Genomic DNA, 16,153 nt, shown 5'->3' on the forward strand with positions numbered 1-16,153 from the left:
GCAGTGAAATCTCCCCTCTCTTTCTTTTAAACAAACTTAATAAAGGTTACATCAATTTTAAACTGTTTTTAAAGAATGGTTAGACTCTCTTAGATAATCTAGACTAATTAATGTGGCTTTACCGCGGCGATTTAGGAGGTTAAACAACGGAGAATCAGTCGCTCCGCTGCTCCTTAAGAATCCCTTAACTTTTCCTTAACTGCCGAATCGGCTGCTGCGAATCAGCTGCCAACTTCAGCGTAGTAGGATATACAGTAGCCTATATAAAGAAGATTACCATGAAAATGTCAGTTTAGTTCGAATGACAGTCATTTATTTGGCTATAAGGGCATTGTGTGTGTGCTTCTGACATTTCAAATAAAACGGAGACAGACTGGGAGAGGCTTTTTTTCAGTTTATTTCACTGGAGATATAATAAACAAAAACAAAGACGTTGTCGTAAATGACTCCACATATAATCTGTTCAACAACCTCATAATGAAATCATAGGCTTTAACATGCATTTCCCATATCAACAGTACACGAGCAATGTTGGTAAAAAAAAAGAAGTAATTCAGCAAGTCTAACAGCTGAAATATGTGTACACAAACAAGCAATTCTAGGTGTGTTTTGAAACATCACAATCATAATGTCTGTAATAACCATTTATTATCACAATATTAACCAGATGATGATGGGACAAGGTAGACACATTTGAATTTAGGTTGAATTCATCATTTTTGGGTGATAACATGGTTAAAGTCTGAATATATCATTTCTTCACATAATATCCATTAAAATGCCTTACTGGTACCATCCATGGCTGGTATGAGATGGTTTGTGCCCAACAGCGTATCTTCTGTCCCTGCTGCATGGCCTTCAATGCTCCTTGGTTCATTTCTAAACGGCACTTTTCACGAACCTACTTTGACCTTCAACCTCCACATGAGGGTAATACCAAATAAAGAAAACTGTTAAGGACAGAAACTACCAGTCCTATTGTAAAAACAAATGGCCGATGCATATATTAAAGGATTTCATCTTTATCATTTTGGATAAAAGAGGAATGTTAGAAATTCACCTCTTGGACATGACAATAAAGGAATGTTGGCAAAATCCAAAGTGTTTAAAAGAATGACTGTAAAGCTATGACTGACGACAACATCTCACAACAAGGTCCCTAACCCGCCCACACAGAAACACATGTTTTGTATGTGGTAACCTATGTAGCTGAGGGAGCGTGTCTATGTTCCCACATTTCTAAGTACTCTAACTATATAATAGACAAATGTGTGTGTGTGTGTGTGTGTGTGTGTGTGTGTGTGTGTGTGTGTGTGTGTGTGTGTGTGTGTGTTTGTGTGTGTGTCTCGGTCTCACTCCTATTCTTACCTCTCTCTACCCTTACCCTTAACCTAACCACCCAGCTGTGATACCTGAACCTAATCACCAATTTCAGGAACATAGGGTTGTGGGAGCATAGGTCCTATTAGAAAAAAAATGTTTAGAACATGGAAACATAGGCAGGACCCCCCTGACTGATGTTGAGGGCTTAAACTACATGTTTGATTCGCTGTGAGCACGTTTGTCATTTTCAAAATCACTATCTTGGGAGATGAGCTTGTAAGGCTTCTTCTTCTCCTTCTCCTCCAGCACTGAGTTGCCCATCTCCACGTCTTTGCTGCGCAGCTCGTGTCGAGACAGGAACTCCACGATGCCGGCCCCGATCGAGTCCCCGAGAACATTGGTGGTGGTGCGCAGGCGGTCGCTGCACCCCAGAGCAAATAACAAAGAAAAATAAGAGGATAAGCATGTTGGGCACACAGGTGCTATATTTGAGACCGACGTGTCATGGCAGGCACGTGCACAGAGAGGCCACTGCCCTTCCCCCAGAGTACAAAAATCCCCTTGGTGAAAATAAATAAACTATTTTTTTTTTCAATTCTTTCAAATATAGTGACAGCAATGTATAGTAGTATCCAGGATGAATATGTATTATCAATAAGACACTGCTAAGACGCAACTTGTCCTGACTTGGAATGGAAAGCACGCATCCATCCAGCCCCACCATAGATTGGTTATAGTAAATAGACACTGTGTTAATTATGGAACCAGCCATAAACAACAATTACTTTATGTTATCCGCAAAAAATAATAATAAAGTATAGGCTAGGTCAGTAGGATTTGGTTGTTATCTCCTCATTATTAACCTCTGTAGTTAAAATGTTTTCCCGGGTCCTGCAGGGCAATTTACAAATACTGTATGTCATCAATTTCTGAAGCAGAGAGTTTTCTAGGAGTAGTAGTTGCAGTAGAATATAATCAGGGCCCATTTTATGAACAAAGTGTGTAAATATGGATGGCAGCGGTGTGGAGATAATGCCCTTTTTATTTGCTTATTTGCTTTAATAGTTAGTTGCATAAAGATGTGATTTTGCAATGAGAGCTGTTTCCATATGATGTATCCCACAATAATGGTACAGTCCAGAAGAAAAGATACGGTTAAAAAATAATTCTGGCATCATACAGCGGAACCAAACATTTAACTACAGTCATATGAAAAAGTTTGGGAACCCCTCTCAGCCGGCATTATAATTGACTCTGCTTTCACACAAAAAAAATATAAAAGTGGTATGTCTTTAATTTACCAGGAACAGCTAAGTACTGGGATGTTTTCCAAACAAAGATTTTTTGAAAAGCAGTATTTGGTTGTATGAAATAAAATAAAATGTGAAAAACTGGCTGTGCAAAAATGTGGGTACCCTTGTGGTTTTGTTGATTTTAATGCCTGTAACAGCATGTAAAACTGATGACTTTAAACACAAAGTTGGTTGGATTATGTTGTTAAGCCTTGAACCTCATAGAAATGTCTGTTTAATCATGAGAAAATGTATGTTAGGTGCCTAAATGCAAGTTGCACTTCTCTTTGACTCTCTGCTGAAGTGAGACAGAATGGGATCATCAAAACTGCTCCCAAAAGATCTGAAAAACAAAGATTGTTCATTGTCATGGTTTAGGGGAAGGCTACAAGAAGCTTTCCCAAAGGTTTCAATTGTCAATTTCGACTGTAGGGAACGTTGTCAGGAAATGGAAGGACACAGGCACAGTGGCAGTTAAACACAGGCATGGCAGACCAAGAAAAAAACAGGAGCGGCATAGGTGGAGGATTGTGAGAATGGTTGCACACAACCCACAGATCACTTCCAAAGACCTGCAAGAACATCTGGCTGCAGATTGTGTATCTGTACATCGTTCAACAATTCAGCGCAATTTGCACCAAAACATCTGCTTTTTATAAAGACCAAATAACTTAATTTTTGTCTCATCAGTCCAAAGCATTTTCTTCCAATATGAATCTGGCTTGTCTAAATTAGCTTTTGCATACTCCATGCAACTGTATCTGTGGCGTGGGCGCAGAAAGGGCTTCCTTCTCATCACCTGGCCATACAGATGTTTTGGTGCAAATTGCACTGATTTGCACCAATTATTTTCTCATTATTAAACAGACATTTCTATGAGGTTCAAGGCTTAACAACATAATCCAACCAACTTTGTGTTTAAATTCATCAGTTTTACATGCTGTTACAGGCATTAAAATCAACAAAACCACAAGGGTACCCATATTTTTGCACAGCCAGTTTTTCACATTTTATTTTATTTCATACAACCAAATACTGCTTTTCAAAAAATCTTTGTTTGGAAAACATCCCAGTACTTAGCTGTTCCTGGTAAATTAAAGACATACCACTTTTATATATTTTTTGTGAAAGCAGAGTCAATTATAATGCCGGCTGAGAGGGGTTCCCAAATTTTTTCATATGATTGTATGTTTGCTGTTAAATTAGGTAAGGCTAAACCTCCAGATGGCTTGGAACTCTCACTCTGGAGGTGTGTCTTGCCATTTTTTGTTCCAGATTGACACAGATATCTATACATCAATCAATTAACAAAAGACTTGCAAGAGAATGGAGATTGAGTAAATACATACAGGAGTACAGGAACTTCATTAGTTATTTCATTTTGACCAGCACATCCAAACTTTTTTTGGTTTAAATAATCTTTTGAAAATGCGTGGACATTTTACCACAGGTGAAACATATAAACTTCAACTTTGAATTGGTCATGGGAAAAAATGATTATCTAATATAATTTGGTAAAATGGCAAAGGCAAATTCTTCGTTAAGTTGAATTTACAGCCCGTAAACGCTCTGAGACATATAGAAGGACATCATCATCATACATTTCTCTTTCTGTGATGTCACAGAAAGAGAAATGTAGGGTTAGACAGTGAGACCATAAAACACTCTTTCTGCCTTTTCTCAGGCTAGAATGATCCAATTTCAATTTTTTTTGCACATTTATACTTCATGGGATCTCCGAGTTCAATACACCTTCATATTCCAACCGGTGAAGTAGGCTTTAAGGGCTATCTTTTGGCAGGTGAATTTACAATATTATATGGAAAAAAGTTGATCTTTGTCTACAGAGGTTGGTCGAGCAAGTCCTGACCTATCATCCCCCGACCAGACCTAGAATAAGCCTGACTCACTGGACTATAGCATGGTTTAACTGGAATCTATCGAACTATTAAACAGCCCTCAGCTTTAGGACAGTCAGGCATTTATTCAGAGGCTAAACCTCCTTCTTTCCTCTGTGAGAGGGGCCTGTCTTCATAAAGGAAGGCTTTGACAGACATTCATATTTGGTCCATCCTAGTTGAAGGAGAGAAGGGTTTTTCTTATTGCCCCAGTTATCCGAGTAATTTATGGGAAGGGTATTCTAATTGAAATGATTAATTTGGGAAACCTAATTATGTTTCTATGTTAAAACTCATGGCAAAAAAATATTCAATACAAAAAGGGCGGATGTGGAACAAGACTCTGGGGAGGGAGGAGAAGTGTGTCACTAGGTGGTAGATACAGAGGCTGCTTCTAACCTTTAAGATGACAGAGATGTTGGATGTGAGTCACAGTAACGTGTCACACACGGTTACAATGGATGTTAGAGTTGGATCAGAGTACACATCTTAATGGTACAGGAAGGTACTTACAGGAACCAATCAACCGCAATGATGAGAGTGATGTCATCGGTAGGAAGTCCAACAGAGGTCAGTACGATCACCATGGTGACCAGACCTGCCTGGGGGATGCCCGCAGCTCCAATACTGGCCGCGGTTGCTGTAATACTTGATTAAAGAAGAACAAAACAGAATAATGAAACAATGCCTGGGATATTTATTAAAAATTGTATTCTTGGGGCGCCCTTAGCTCAGTTGGTAGGGCGTCCCCCCCCCCGGGCCAGGCCCAGCAGCAGACCCGGGTTCGATTCCCGCCCGCGGTCTTCACTGCCCTCTCTGCCCCATTTCACCTCTGTCTCTTAAACACTATCAATAAAGCATGAGAAATGCCAAAAAAATATCTTGTATTCTTGATGACAGCATAAGCATTTATTATCTTATTATTATTATTATTATTATTATTATTATTATTATTATTATTATTATTATTATTATTATTATTATTATTATTATTATTATTATTATTATTATTATTATTATTATTATTATTATTATTATTATCCTTTTTTGTTAATTTTTACCTGATTGTGATGATCTGACCAAAGTTCATCTCCACATTGTTAACCTGGGCAATGAAGAGGGCTGCCAGGGCCTCATACAGAGCTGTTCCATCCATGTTGATGGTGGCCCCCACGGGCAGCACGAAACGTGTGATTCGCTTGTCAATTTTGTTGTTCTGTTCCAGGCACCTAAAGGTGACAGGGAGGGTGGCTGAGCTGGGAGGTAGAAGGGAAAAAACATTTAGAAGGGATCAGCCTGACAGTCTTTGTAGGTGGAAATCATAACTTTGCATTGTCAGTTCTGTTCAGAGATTTAGAATAAATGAGCTTTTGTACTGAACACCTTTAATACTTATTAACCAACAAAATGACATTCAATTGAGAAAATGATTTTCCTACTGCATATTGTCTAGAACATATTTAGCCTTGCTAAAGCGGCTAAAAACTCCAAGTCAAACACTTTTATTTATTACATGTAAATGTTGCTCAGTTTTCTTAAAATCAAGGTGAATGTTGGGTAGGGTTATAAAGATATGCGTATGAGTATCTGAAAACCAATACAAGAGTCACTTATTTGGCTACATCAATACACAAATTAAATTCTGCATGAAATTCAGAAAAAGGCTATATCTTACTGTTAACAACTGATCTTTAAAACTAACCCTCTGGCATGGGTGTGCCAATATAGATGTTCTCAAACTTTCAAATACAGAAGCTTACCACCACAGAGTGAGGTGTGATAATATAATGATTCAGAATTATTGACTTGTTTCCACTGAGTAGCACTGTCTGTTTCAGCATGGAACGGGATAACCCTATATCTGGCTTGAGTTTCAATGCCCTTACTCGATAGGCGGAGTCTAAGGGGGCTTTTGCACCTACCTTGTTTGGTCCAGACTAATAGAAATGTTGACGTCAGACGCACGCCCATTTACAAACCAATCAATGTCTGGTATAGGGGGACGCAGCCCATGTAGGTGATAAACACAGATGTAGGCATGTCATGGAAAGTTCTTTAGTGCGCTGGCAAAACTGCAATGTGAAACAAAACCAACGCTGATCAAATCCATACAGGGGAGTCTCTAGTTCAGACCTTGGTGCAGGCTTTTAGGTGTGAAAGCCCCCTAAGCCTATGGGACCCTTCCCAAACTTTGACAGTTGAAACAAATAAATTCAGGCCTTGCCGTAACGACGCACACTGCCCAGTGGAAACAAGGCTTTAGCCAGGCACTTGAGCAGGAATAGTTCCCTTTCTACCACAAAGTAGGCTAGATACTCATTTCACTGTGAGTTTGACAAGTGTAGTTCCGAAAATGCTAGACTGTAAGTTTCAGGGAATAATTGGGATTCATTTCATTATGATGGAGTGTGACAGTGTTAGTGGACAGGACTCACCTGGAGGAGGTCCCCAGGGCTGTGATCAGAGCCTGCAGGAGCCCAGCAATGAAGGTGAAAGGGTTTTGCCGAGTGATAGCGAAATACAGACCGGGAAGAACAATAACAGCATGGATGGATAAGCCAATGATAACTGTAAGGGTGTACATGCCCAGCTGGCCACCCATCTGTGTCAGATCATCCATCTCCACAATCTTTCCTGCAATCAGGAAAAGGATGCCAATGGGAGCGTACCTGAGAGAAGGAGAGGAGCAGCCATTTATTGAAGGTAAATAAGTATAAGTCAATTGTACACAGGACACATTGACATTTGTCTTTTCGCATATCCCCTCCCCCTGGAGCAGTTTGGGGGTTAAGTCCCTTGCTCAAAGACACAATGGTAGAGATGGTGGGCACCATAGATGTAATAACAGCCACCACTAGTTTTACAAATAACACACTCCGGTCATGTGCGGGGGATCGAACCAGAGACCTCATCGGCCCCTCTTTCCTCTAGGGCTAGGCCATCCTACAGGCGAAGAGCACACCGAGCCGACTTGCCGTACGTTCTACGCTTGCGCGTGATGACATTAAGTAGGCTGTTATGATAACGTAGGCTGTCATTAAAACGGAGAAAGTGCATGCTTCAGACACACACCACATACAGACAGACACACAGACAGACACACACACACACACACACACACACACACCTGTGGCCGCTCCTCGCCCAAACTACCTCGACTATTTCTGAAAAAATGTGAAAACGTCGTGACGGACAATCTGATGCTATTTGCTGATTGTGTTTAGCCTACATAACAATCAGAACTTTCTCCGATTCTATCGATAGCTTCCTAAATCATGTTTGACAAAAGTGAAACTAATACCTGCTCCGCTGCCGTGGCAGAGCAGAGACGGGCGAGCCCTCCACCAACCAGATTGCTCCAGCTGAAAGACTGGCCGACGCCGATTGAACATGTTCAATCGGCTGAAAAGAAGCCCGACGACTTTTACGACAACCGACTTCACCGAACACACCAAACAGACTCATGACCCCGCCCCCTCCAGACTCTCCAAGCATGTCCCATGCCCGATTTTTGGTCCTGTGTGTCTGTGTCTTAACACCCAAATGTGATAAAAAAGACAAGTCTTACCACATGATGATGGAAACCAGCCGCATGATAGCTTCATTGAGGCCGTCGAAGAAATCCCTGAGGAGCTGTCCCTGCTCCTTCATGTTACCAATGATAAGACCAAAGCACATGGAGAAGACCACCAGCCCCAGGGCGTTGACCCCGTTCACCTGACCTGGCACTGGGATCACTTCCTCCCGGGTGATCTCCATCACCTCCTGTGTCCCGTTGGTCCCATTGGTCGAGTTGAAGAGGCTGTCGTTCACTGTTACCATCACATGGACAACTCGCTTTCCATATTTGGTTTTGAACTGGAGAATAAGAGAATGAATGGATCATGGTTACACTAGTGGAGTTTTGTCGCTTTTCCACTACGTGATACTGGCTCTACTGTACCCTACCCTACTCAACTCTGCTCTGCTGTCCTATACTCTACACTGCTCTACTGTACTCTATACTCTAGTCTACTCTACTACTAAAGTTGCTGGTCCCTGGATTCTACTTTTTTGGTCCCCACTCCGTCAAGGTTCCAGGGACCAGGTATTAAGCAGTGACGTGAAACACTGCAGACCACTGATTGGTCAGAGCGTCATCAGTGGGCGGCGCCCTATCCTGCACAACAAACAGTCAAGCTACTGTGGCGGTCTCAGTTTCAGAGCTTGCTTTTGTTCTGCTTTCTTTCAAAACTTGCATCCTGTACAATTACACCTTGGTAGCTCGACAAAGTACAGCTGTTCCTCACCTTGGTGGCCGAGCCTAGATGGACGGGGCCACATGAAATGAGACTACCAGCGACTCTCCTGTAGGTGGGTGTTTGAAAACAGCTTTTCAGATAGGTGGAGATGGAGAACAAGAGTGAGGGTTGTTTTTTCTCACAATTTGGGAGTCTCTAGTAAAACTGCGGACCAATATTAATGTTGAAAAACCATGAAAAAGTGCATTTTGCAAAATAGCTGACCTATACATATACTGAGTACCCCCCCCCCCCCCCCCACACACACACACACACACACACACTGGCTGTATTTGCTTTGTTTTTGGTTTATTTTTCTCCGTTGGGAGTGGGACGTTTCAAGTTGGGTTCAAGCTGTAAAATATTGAGACTGGTCAGGCCTTAGTTGTGCAGGGGCCTACACAAATCAGGAAGGGTCAGTCCTGGGCCCAGGTTTCAGGCCCAATAAAGCCTTGTACCCTGGGCCTTTCCTCTAGCACACACCCTGGCCTCAACTTGTACTTGTTCACTTTTAGGATAAGGCAGGATTATTATAGGTCTGGAGGACCATAACATTGGTTACGCACACACATGCTCCGGTCTCTAAAGAACATAAAAATGGTCAGTATGCTGTTTTCTCGTTATTTTGCTTTAAGTACCGCAAGCATTAATTACAAGGTTCACCTGCTGTGTGCAGGCTTGGACCAAGTTTGGTGGAAACATATTTCTGAAATGAGAAATAAAGCAGTGGTTAGGAGATGACATTGGCCAGTCAGGTCAAACTTTGTGAATTATTTTCTTTCTGCATGGCTACCTGATCAGATCTAAGAAGGCATCAACAGGACTGACTTGCTGTATTGTCTGTTGCTTTCCAAACTCTTCCTTTGACCCTTTTCCCGGGTGAATGATGAGGACCACTAAGATACCGATGAAGACGGCAATAATGGTGGTGGTCATGTAGTAAATCACGGCCCTCATGCCCATCTTCCCTGAGGCTTTGGTGTCCAAAGCTGCCATTCCTGATGGACAAAGATTGGGGATCACAGTCACTATCAGAGCATCAACACATACTACCATATTCTTTGTGAACAAAACAAAAAAAGTTTCACCCTGTAATACAGTATTATCCCTCAAACAGATGAGCACTCACATACAATATCAGCTTCTTTAATAAGCTGTCAAAAAAATAATTCAACAGAATTTAACTGCGGTTTCCAAGGTGCATTTCAATTATAACCGCTGATTTGATGAAGCAAAAATTCTCTCCCATGTGCAGCTTTTGTGAGCTTAACACAAATAATACATTTTGTACCAATCAAAATGCAGCTTAGAGCAGGTCACTTTTGAATTCTGGGTCTGTTTTTGCTTAATTTGGCAACTGTGGCGCAGTGTTTGATATATACAGTAGTACCATTAGAATTGTATCCATAGCTCTGTGTCCAACATCTGACTGACCCTCTGTAGCAACCAAGCTCAGGCATTTGCCAGCCAGGCAATATTGAGAATTAAGCGAATATTAAATGTAATTTTTTTTTCTACATGAGCAGAAATGAGAGGTCATGACAATGGACAGAGTGCAGTAAGAGTCCACAAGGATGAAGCACATTCTGTAATTGATGTAAACCAAGTCTTCCCTGTAACTGAATCAGTGGGAGTCCCTTGATCCCCTGTAAGGATGACCTTCCTATGAACCACCTCTCCTGACAGGTTATTCTTTCCAAGCACCAACTCCAAAGTGCAATTCTTTATAATTATTACAAAATTCTAGAAACCTTTTCACAATCGGAAAAAAAAATACTAAGGTTGGATTCTCTTAAATGTTACCAGTTACCATAGAGTTTGGGTTAACCATTACATTTGAGTCCAAGAGCTAAACATCTGATTATACTGTACAAAAATGATTTGGAATGTCCAGAAGTCTGCTGTACAACGTTTTTACCACTGTTATTCAAAGAGCCTTAGAGGTTATGTCTTTTGCATGACAAGTATCTTTTGTCCAGAACTGACATGTACTGTATGTCCTTGTTCAGTTTGTTTTACATACAACCAAATGAAAGCGATATACGTGTATAGCGAGAAGATTGCTGGTGAAAAAAATGGAATCGTAAATCTAAGAAAGCAGAATAAAGTCAGTGTTAACATGCCCTTCATCAGGGTCAGGTCAGTTCCATGTACGACATACATGTCAGAGTGTGTTGTACCTGTAATTAGACTGGACACCAGCAAGGGAAGAACAAGCATCTGAAGCATTCTCATTAACAGCTCTCCGGGGAAAGAGAAGTACTTCACTTGTCGATAGGTCATTTTATACGGGCGGAGAGCAAATCCCAGAATAATCCCTGCAGAGAAAATAAGCAGCATGGGACTTTTGCAGTATGCACAGTATATACAGTATATGTGTGTCTCCGTTGCATTGACAAAAAACTCTCACTGAATGCATGTTGAGGTCATTTCCATGTTAACTTGCAGAGGCATTACACACCTACAATAACAGCCGCCACTGTAAAGAGCACAAAGGCATTCTTCTTGAGGAACGTTTGGATGTCCTCTTTGGAGATCTCCTCCACTTTCCTCTTTGCCTTCATGGTGCGTATGTGAATGCCTTCCCTGAAACGCTGCATCCTGCTGGAAGACAAATAAACTAATAAAATACAGTATATAGTGTGTAGACTTAACAGCGCAATGCTAAATTCATGTAAAATCCCCAAATCTGAAAGTTATTACAGAATGATTTCTTCAAATATTGCTAATTGTCTGATTAATGTTAGTTTTTTCTTATTAACAATGCATTTTTTAAGACCTGTACATGGTATTTTTTTATTTATAAAATGCAAAAAAAAGGCTGTTTCCAAAATCTGAACTGTGAAATTAAAAAAATTAAATAAAGATTTGAACTCTGGCTTTATCCAACATCTAGATTTTTCAGTTTTTAAGGAGATACACATTCCCATGTGGTAACAAGTGTTTATCAAGGGATCTGCTGGTGGTAAAGCATAGGGTTTGTCAAGTTCACCTTAATGCAGCACTCATACTGTATGTACATACTGTTAAAAATAGAGTTATTGGTTACTATATTTAGCCGTCCTATTCATACTGGCTGTGATGTGATCCTTTCCTAACATGACTGCAATGAGAAGCAGAAGAGATAGGGGACAGAATACACAGTCCTCTATCTGGAATGGATCTGAGGCATAAGAGGCTAACACAAGCAGAGGTGGAGGGAAAGTTATTGCCTCGGGCCCCATGCTGCTAAGGACCCCATAAAACATCTGTGTTGGTTAGGATAGTTTTTTTTTTATTTCTTTGATTTTAAACACATGTCTTTCTTAGTTAAATATGAATGCGAAAAGGGACTCCATGCTTGTTTTTGCCTTGGCCCCAAAATGACTAAATCCGCTAACGAACACAAGGCTTCAACAGTCTGATTCACACTCATCGGATTGAGTATTTTGCAAAGCTAAAGTCTCTGGAGTGCAACATGTTCCCATGGACAGTGTTTCTCTGCTGAGCCGTGAAAGGCGTAATTGGCGGATTGACCATACTTTTTTTATTTTTTAGTGGAGAATCCTGTGCTGGCTCCCAGTGCTGCCTCAATGAACTGGCCTAATACATAATGACATTTTTTTCCTGCCTCTGGAACCTGGGCGACAAGCTTTTTGCTTGACAGAATTGAATGGAACCGCTGATTCAACATGTTCTGGAAAAGCCTAGAAAGGCCATAGTGACCAAAATGAAACTCTATTATTATTTTATATATATATTTTGCTTGGTGAAGGATCCATCCAAAGATAGATTTCTTCCTGACTCCTCTTCCTCCTTCCGTTCCTCTGTGTTCAGAAGACTTTTTTATCTCACTTTGACACAATAGGCAAAAACATCAACATTCAAGCACCGGTCAGTTTTAAGATTTGTGTCTATTTTGTGTTCATAACGTCTTCCTTCATTCTAGTATAAATCAAAGGTCCAAAATGTACATTTTTGTGTTTATTTGACTTGAAATTTCAACTTCTAAAGCACTTACATCAACTTAACTTTCCATAATCATTCTTAGAACTATTCAGAAGGTTATTATTACAGAAGTGTTTGTTCATATGTTGCTAATTTTCTAAATTACTTTAACTTTTCTTCTTTAAAACATGCTGAAATATATTTTTAGGACCTGTATATAGTATTTTTTGATTCATAAAATGAATCAAAAAATACTTGTCCAAGTTAAAGGAATAGTACAACATTTTAACTCTTTATGTCATCTTAGAACCAAATACGTACACGAGCATCACGGGCACTTTTAGTATGTATTTGATTCTAAAATGAAATAACATGTAAAAATACAGAGCGCAATATAACATCGTAAATAAACAAGTCCCTACAAACACACAGGAGCATTTAGTGATGTTGTAAAGTTTATCTTTTGACCTGCTCCCCTTGAATACCAGTGTTTGAGCTAAGCTAACCTGGATGAGAGACCTTTAGCCCATTTCTAAATAAAAAATGCACGCACAGTTAAAGGAACGGTTTCTGTCGCCTTTTCTTGAGCCGGAGAGTGAGACAAAAAGCTAAACATTTTAAATGTTGAACTATTCCTTTAAACAACTAGTACTCCCAAACATTTTAAAGCAAAAAAGGAGAAAAAAAGACAAGTAATTTGTCACATACCTGTTTAGACGGGTGGTCTGTTCTTCAGTGTTGGAGCACCAGTGAAGCAGCAACGGGGACACAGATTTGACTGGAGCTTGTGTGAACCAGGAGAGTTGAGTGAGTAGGAGATGGAGCTCTAACTTTTGGCCACTACAGTAGAGCAGTCTTGCACCTGCTAATGGGAAAACAAGGGAGAGGAGACACCCAGAAGAGAGACTGAGAGAGAAAGGGGAGGGAGGGTGCAAGACTTTAGCTGAACAAATTAGAAAATGGTCCTCCCATAATAACACTGTTAGCCCTGTGACACAGTTTCAGGTAAAGTCCACAAGCATTATGGAAAACTTTGTTCAGAGTTATTGTGAAAATGATTATATAATGATTTGCTTTGGGGGACGGATCCATCTAAAGATAGGTATCTTCCTCTCCTCCTCCTCCCTTTTCCTTTGTGTTCAGAAGACTTTTTTCTCAAGGTGAGACAATGCAGGCAACAACATTGTTTTTCAAGCAATGGTCAGTTTTAAGATTTATGTCTGTTTTGGTTCCGTAACATGTCTTCTTTCATACTAGTATAAATCAAAGGTGCAAAATGTAGACTTACCTTGAGGTGTTTATTTGACTAGACCTCGTCTGTTTGCGTCTGTATATTTCTCCTGTACAACCATCTTTAACGGACATTATCTCAACATGAGTTTTTTTTTAATACAATGAACTAAAAATCTGAACTACTACAGCACTCCCATCAAGTAAACTTTCCATAATCATTATTAGCACTATGAAAGTGAATATAACAATTTTTTCATATGTTGCTAATTGTCTGATTTATGATAGATTTTAGTTTTTTAAGCAGATGCAAATTTACGAATGATTTGTTCGATATTGACACATTTGCATATTTATTCAAAGATTTCTGAAAAAAACTAATACAAATTGACTCAATACAGTCTGTACATGGTAGAGACACATAAGAAATCATTTCTGGCATAAACCAATAACCAGGTTGAATTGATACACACGGTCTCACTGGGGATGTGTGATAGTTTGAGGTAATTCCGCAGAGTAAACCACACACCACAATTAGCTGAATAAAGTAGAGCTTGTGACCTCACTGTATGGAAACAGATTCCCTTGCGGGGTTGAATATAATTAGTGAAAGAATACACCCCTTCAAAATCAGGTCACAGAGCCTTTTTACAAACACCATTCCCTCATTGTCACACTAATGATGAATGAAATACTTCTCTAAATGGTAAATGGACTTGACTTATATAGCGCTTTTTAGCCGATTTTCTCAGCCCCAAAGCACTTTACATTTCTTACCACATTCACCCATTCATACACACACTCATACACCGATGGCAGTAGCTGCCATGCAAGGCGCTCTCTGAACCATCGGGAGCAATTTGGGGTTCAGTGTCTTGCCCAGGGACACTTGGACATGTGGCAGGTAGACGGGGGATCAAACCTCCGACCCTGCACTCCAGAGGACGACCTCCCTACCCACTGTGCCACTGCCGCCCATTGTTACATACATGTTATACATACATACATACATACATGTTTGTCATTCTTCCAAAACCTCAGAAAAGACTAGTCAGTCAGTCAGTCAGTATTTATATTATATATGATCATAGCTTCAGTTTATCTTTCAGTCTTTATTTACATTCACCGGCCACTTTATTAGGTACAGTGGTTCATTTTCTTGTAAACACATAACTAATCAGCCAATCACATGTCAGCAACTCAATGCATTTAGGCATGTAGACCTGGACGGGACAACTTATTGAAGTTGAAACCGAGCAACAGAATGGGGAAGAAAGGGGTTTTAAGTGACTATGAAAATAGCAATGTTGAGGGTGGAGGGCTGGTATGAGTATTTCAGAAACTGCTGATCTACTGGGATTTTCACGCACAACCATCTCTAGGGTTTACAGAGAACTGTCCGAAAAAGAAAAAATATCCAATGAGCAGCATTTGTGTGTACGTAAAATGCCTTGTTGAAGTCAGAGGTCAGTGGAGGATGGGCATACTGGTTCGAGATGATAGAAAGGGAACAGTAACTCAAATAACCACTCGTTACAACCAGGGTATGCAGAATACCATCTCTGAACGCAAAACACGACCAACCTTGAAGCAGATGGGCTACATCTACAGAAGATCCCACCGGGTGCCACTCCTGTCAGCTAAAAACAGGAAAATGAGGCTAAAGATTGAAGATAGAAGATTGAAAAATCATGCCTGGTCTGATGAGTCTCGATTTCAGTTGCGACATGCAGATGGTAGGTTCAGAATTTGGCGTAAACAACACGAAAGTATGGATCCATCCTGCCGTGCACCATCAACCATGCCATGTCCAAAGTCACCTAAACCCCTTTCTTCCCCAATCTGATGCTCGGTTTGACTTCAGTACATTGTCTTGACCACGTCTAAATGCCTAAATGCATTAAATTGCTGCCATGTGATTGGCTGATTAGCTTTTTGTTTTTATAAGCCATTGAACAGGTGTACCTAATAAAGTGGCCGGTGAGTGTAGCCTATATTTACAGTAAAAATGGTTTGATGATGAGTTCTCTCTGTTAACTTGAAGACTTTAGGGTACCATACAGTGTAGCTACACATACAGTACAAACCATTAAACGGAATAGTTCAACGTTTTAAATTTTTAGCATTTTGCCTCACTCTGCGGCTCAAGTAACAACGGTAACACCAAGCCCCAATCACAGCGAGTTCTACCCGCATCCAATAA

At 40.3% G+C, this 16,153-nt stretch overlaps 1 protein-coding gene across 1 annotated transcript; it reads right to left on the reverse strand.

The window, feature by feature from the left end:
• Positions 1–1,533: 1,533 nt before the first annotated feature.
• LOC307265411 (excitatory amino acid transporter 1-like) lies at positions 1,534–11,399 on the reverse strand (the record flags this gene model as incomplete). The annotated part of the gene is made up of 9 exons (XM_080047141.1): positions 11,255–11,399; positions 10,974–11,111; positions 9,587–9,791; positions 9,457–9,499; positions 8,082–8,371; positions 6,949–7,182; positions 5,575–5,769; positions 5,027–5,161; positions 1,534–1,744 (listed from the first exon to the last, which is right to left on the reverse strand). The coding sequence occupies exons 1-9, from the start codon at positions 11,391–11,393 to the stop codon at positions 1,534–1,536; spliced, it is 1,590 nt and encodes a 529-aa protein (XP_079903267.1). The 5' UTR covers positions 11,394–11,399.
• Between the last annotated feature and the right edge of the window lie 4,754 nt (positions 11,400–16,153).

The sequence above is a fragment of the Ammodytes marinus genome (assembly GCF_949987685.1).
Source record: "Ammodytes marinus genome assembly, chromosome: 18".
Lineage (NCBI taxonomy): Eukaryota > Metazoa > Chordata > Actinopteri > Uranoscopiformes > Ammodytidae > Ammodytes > Ammodytes marinus.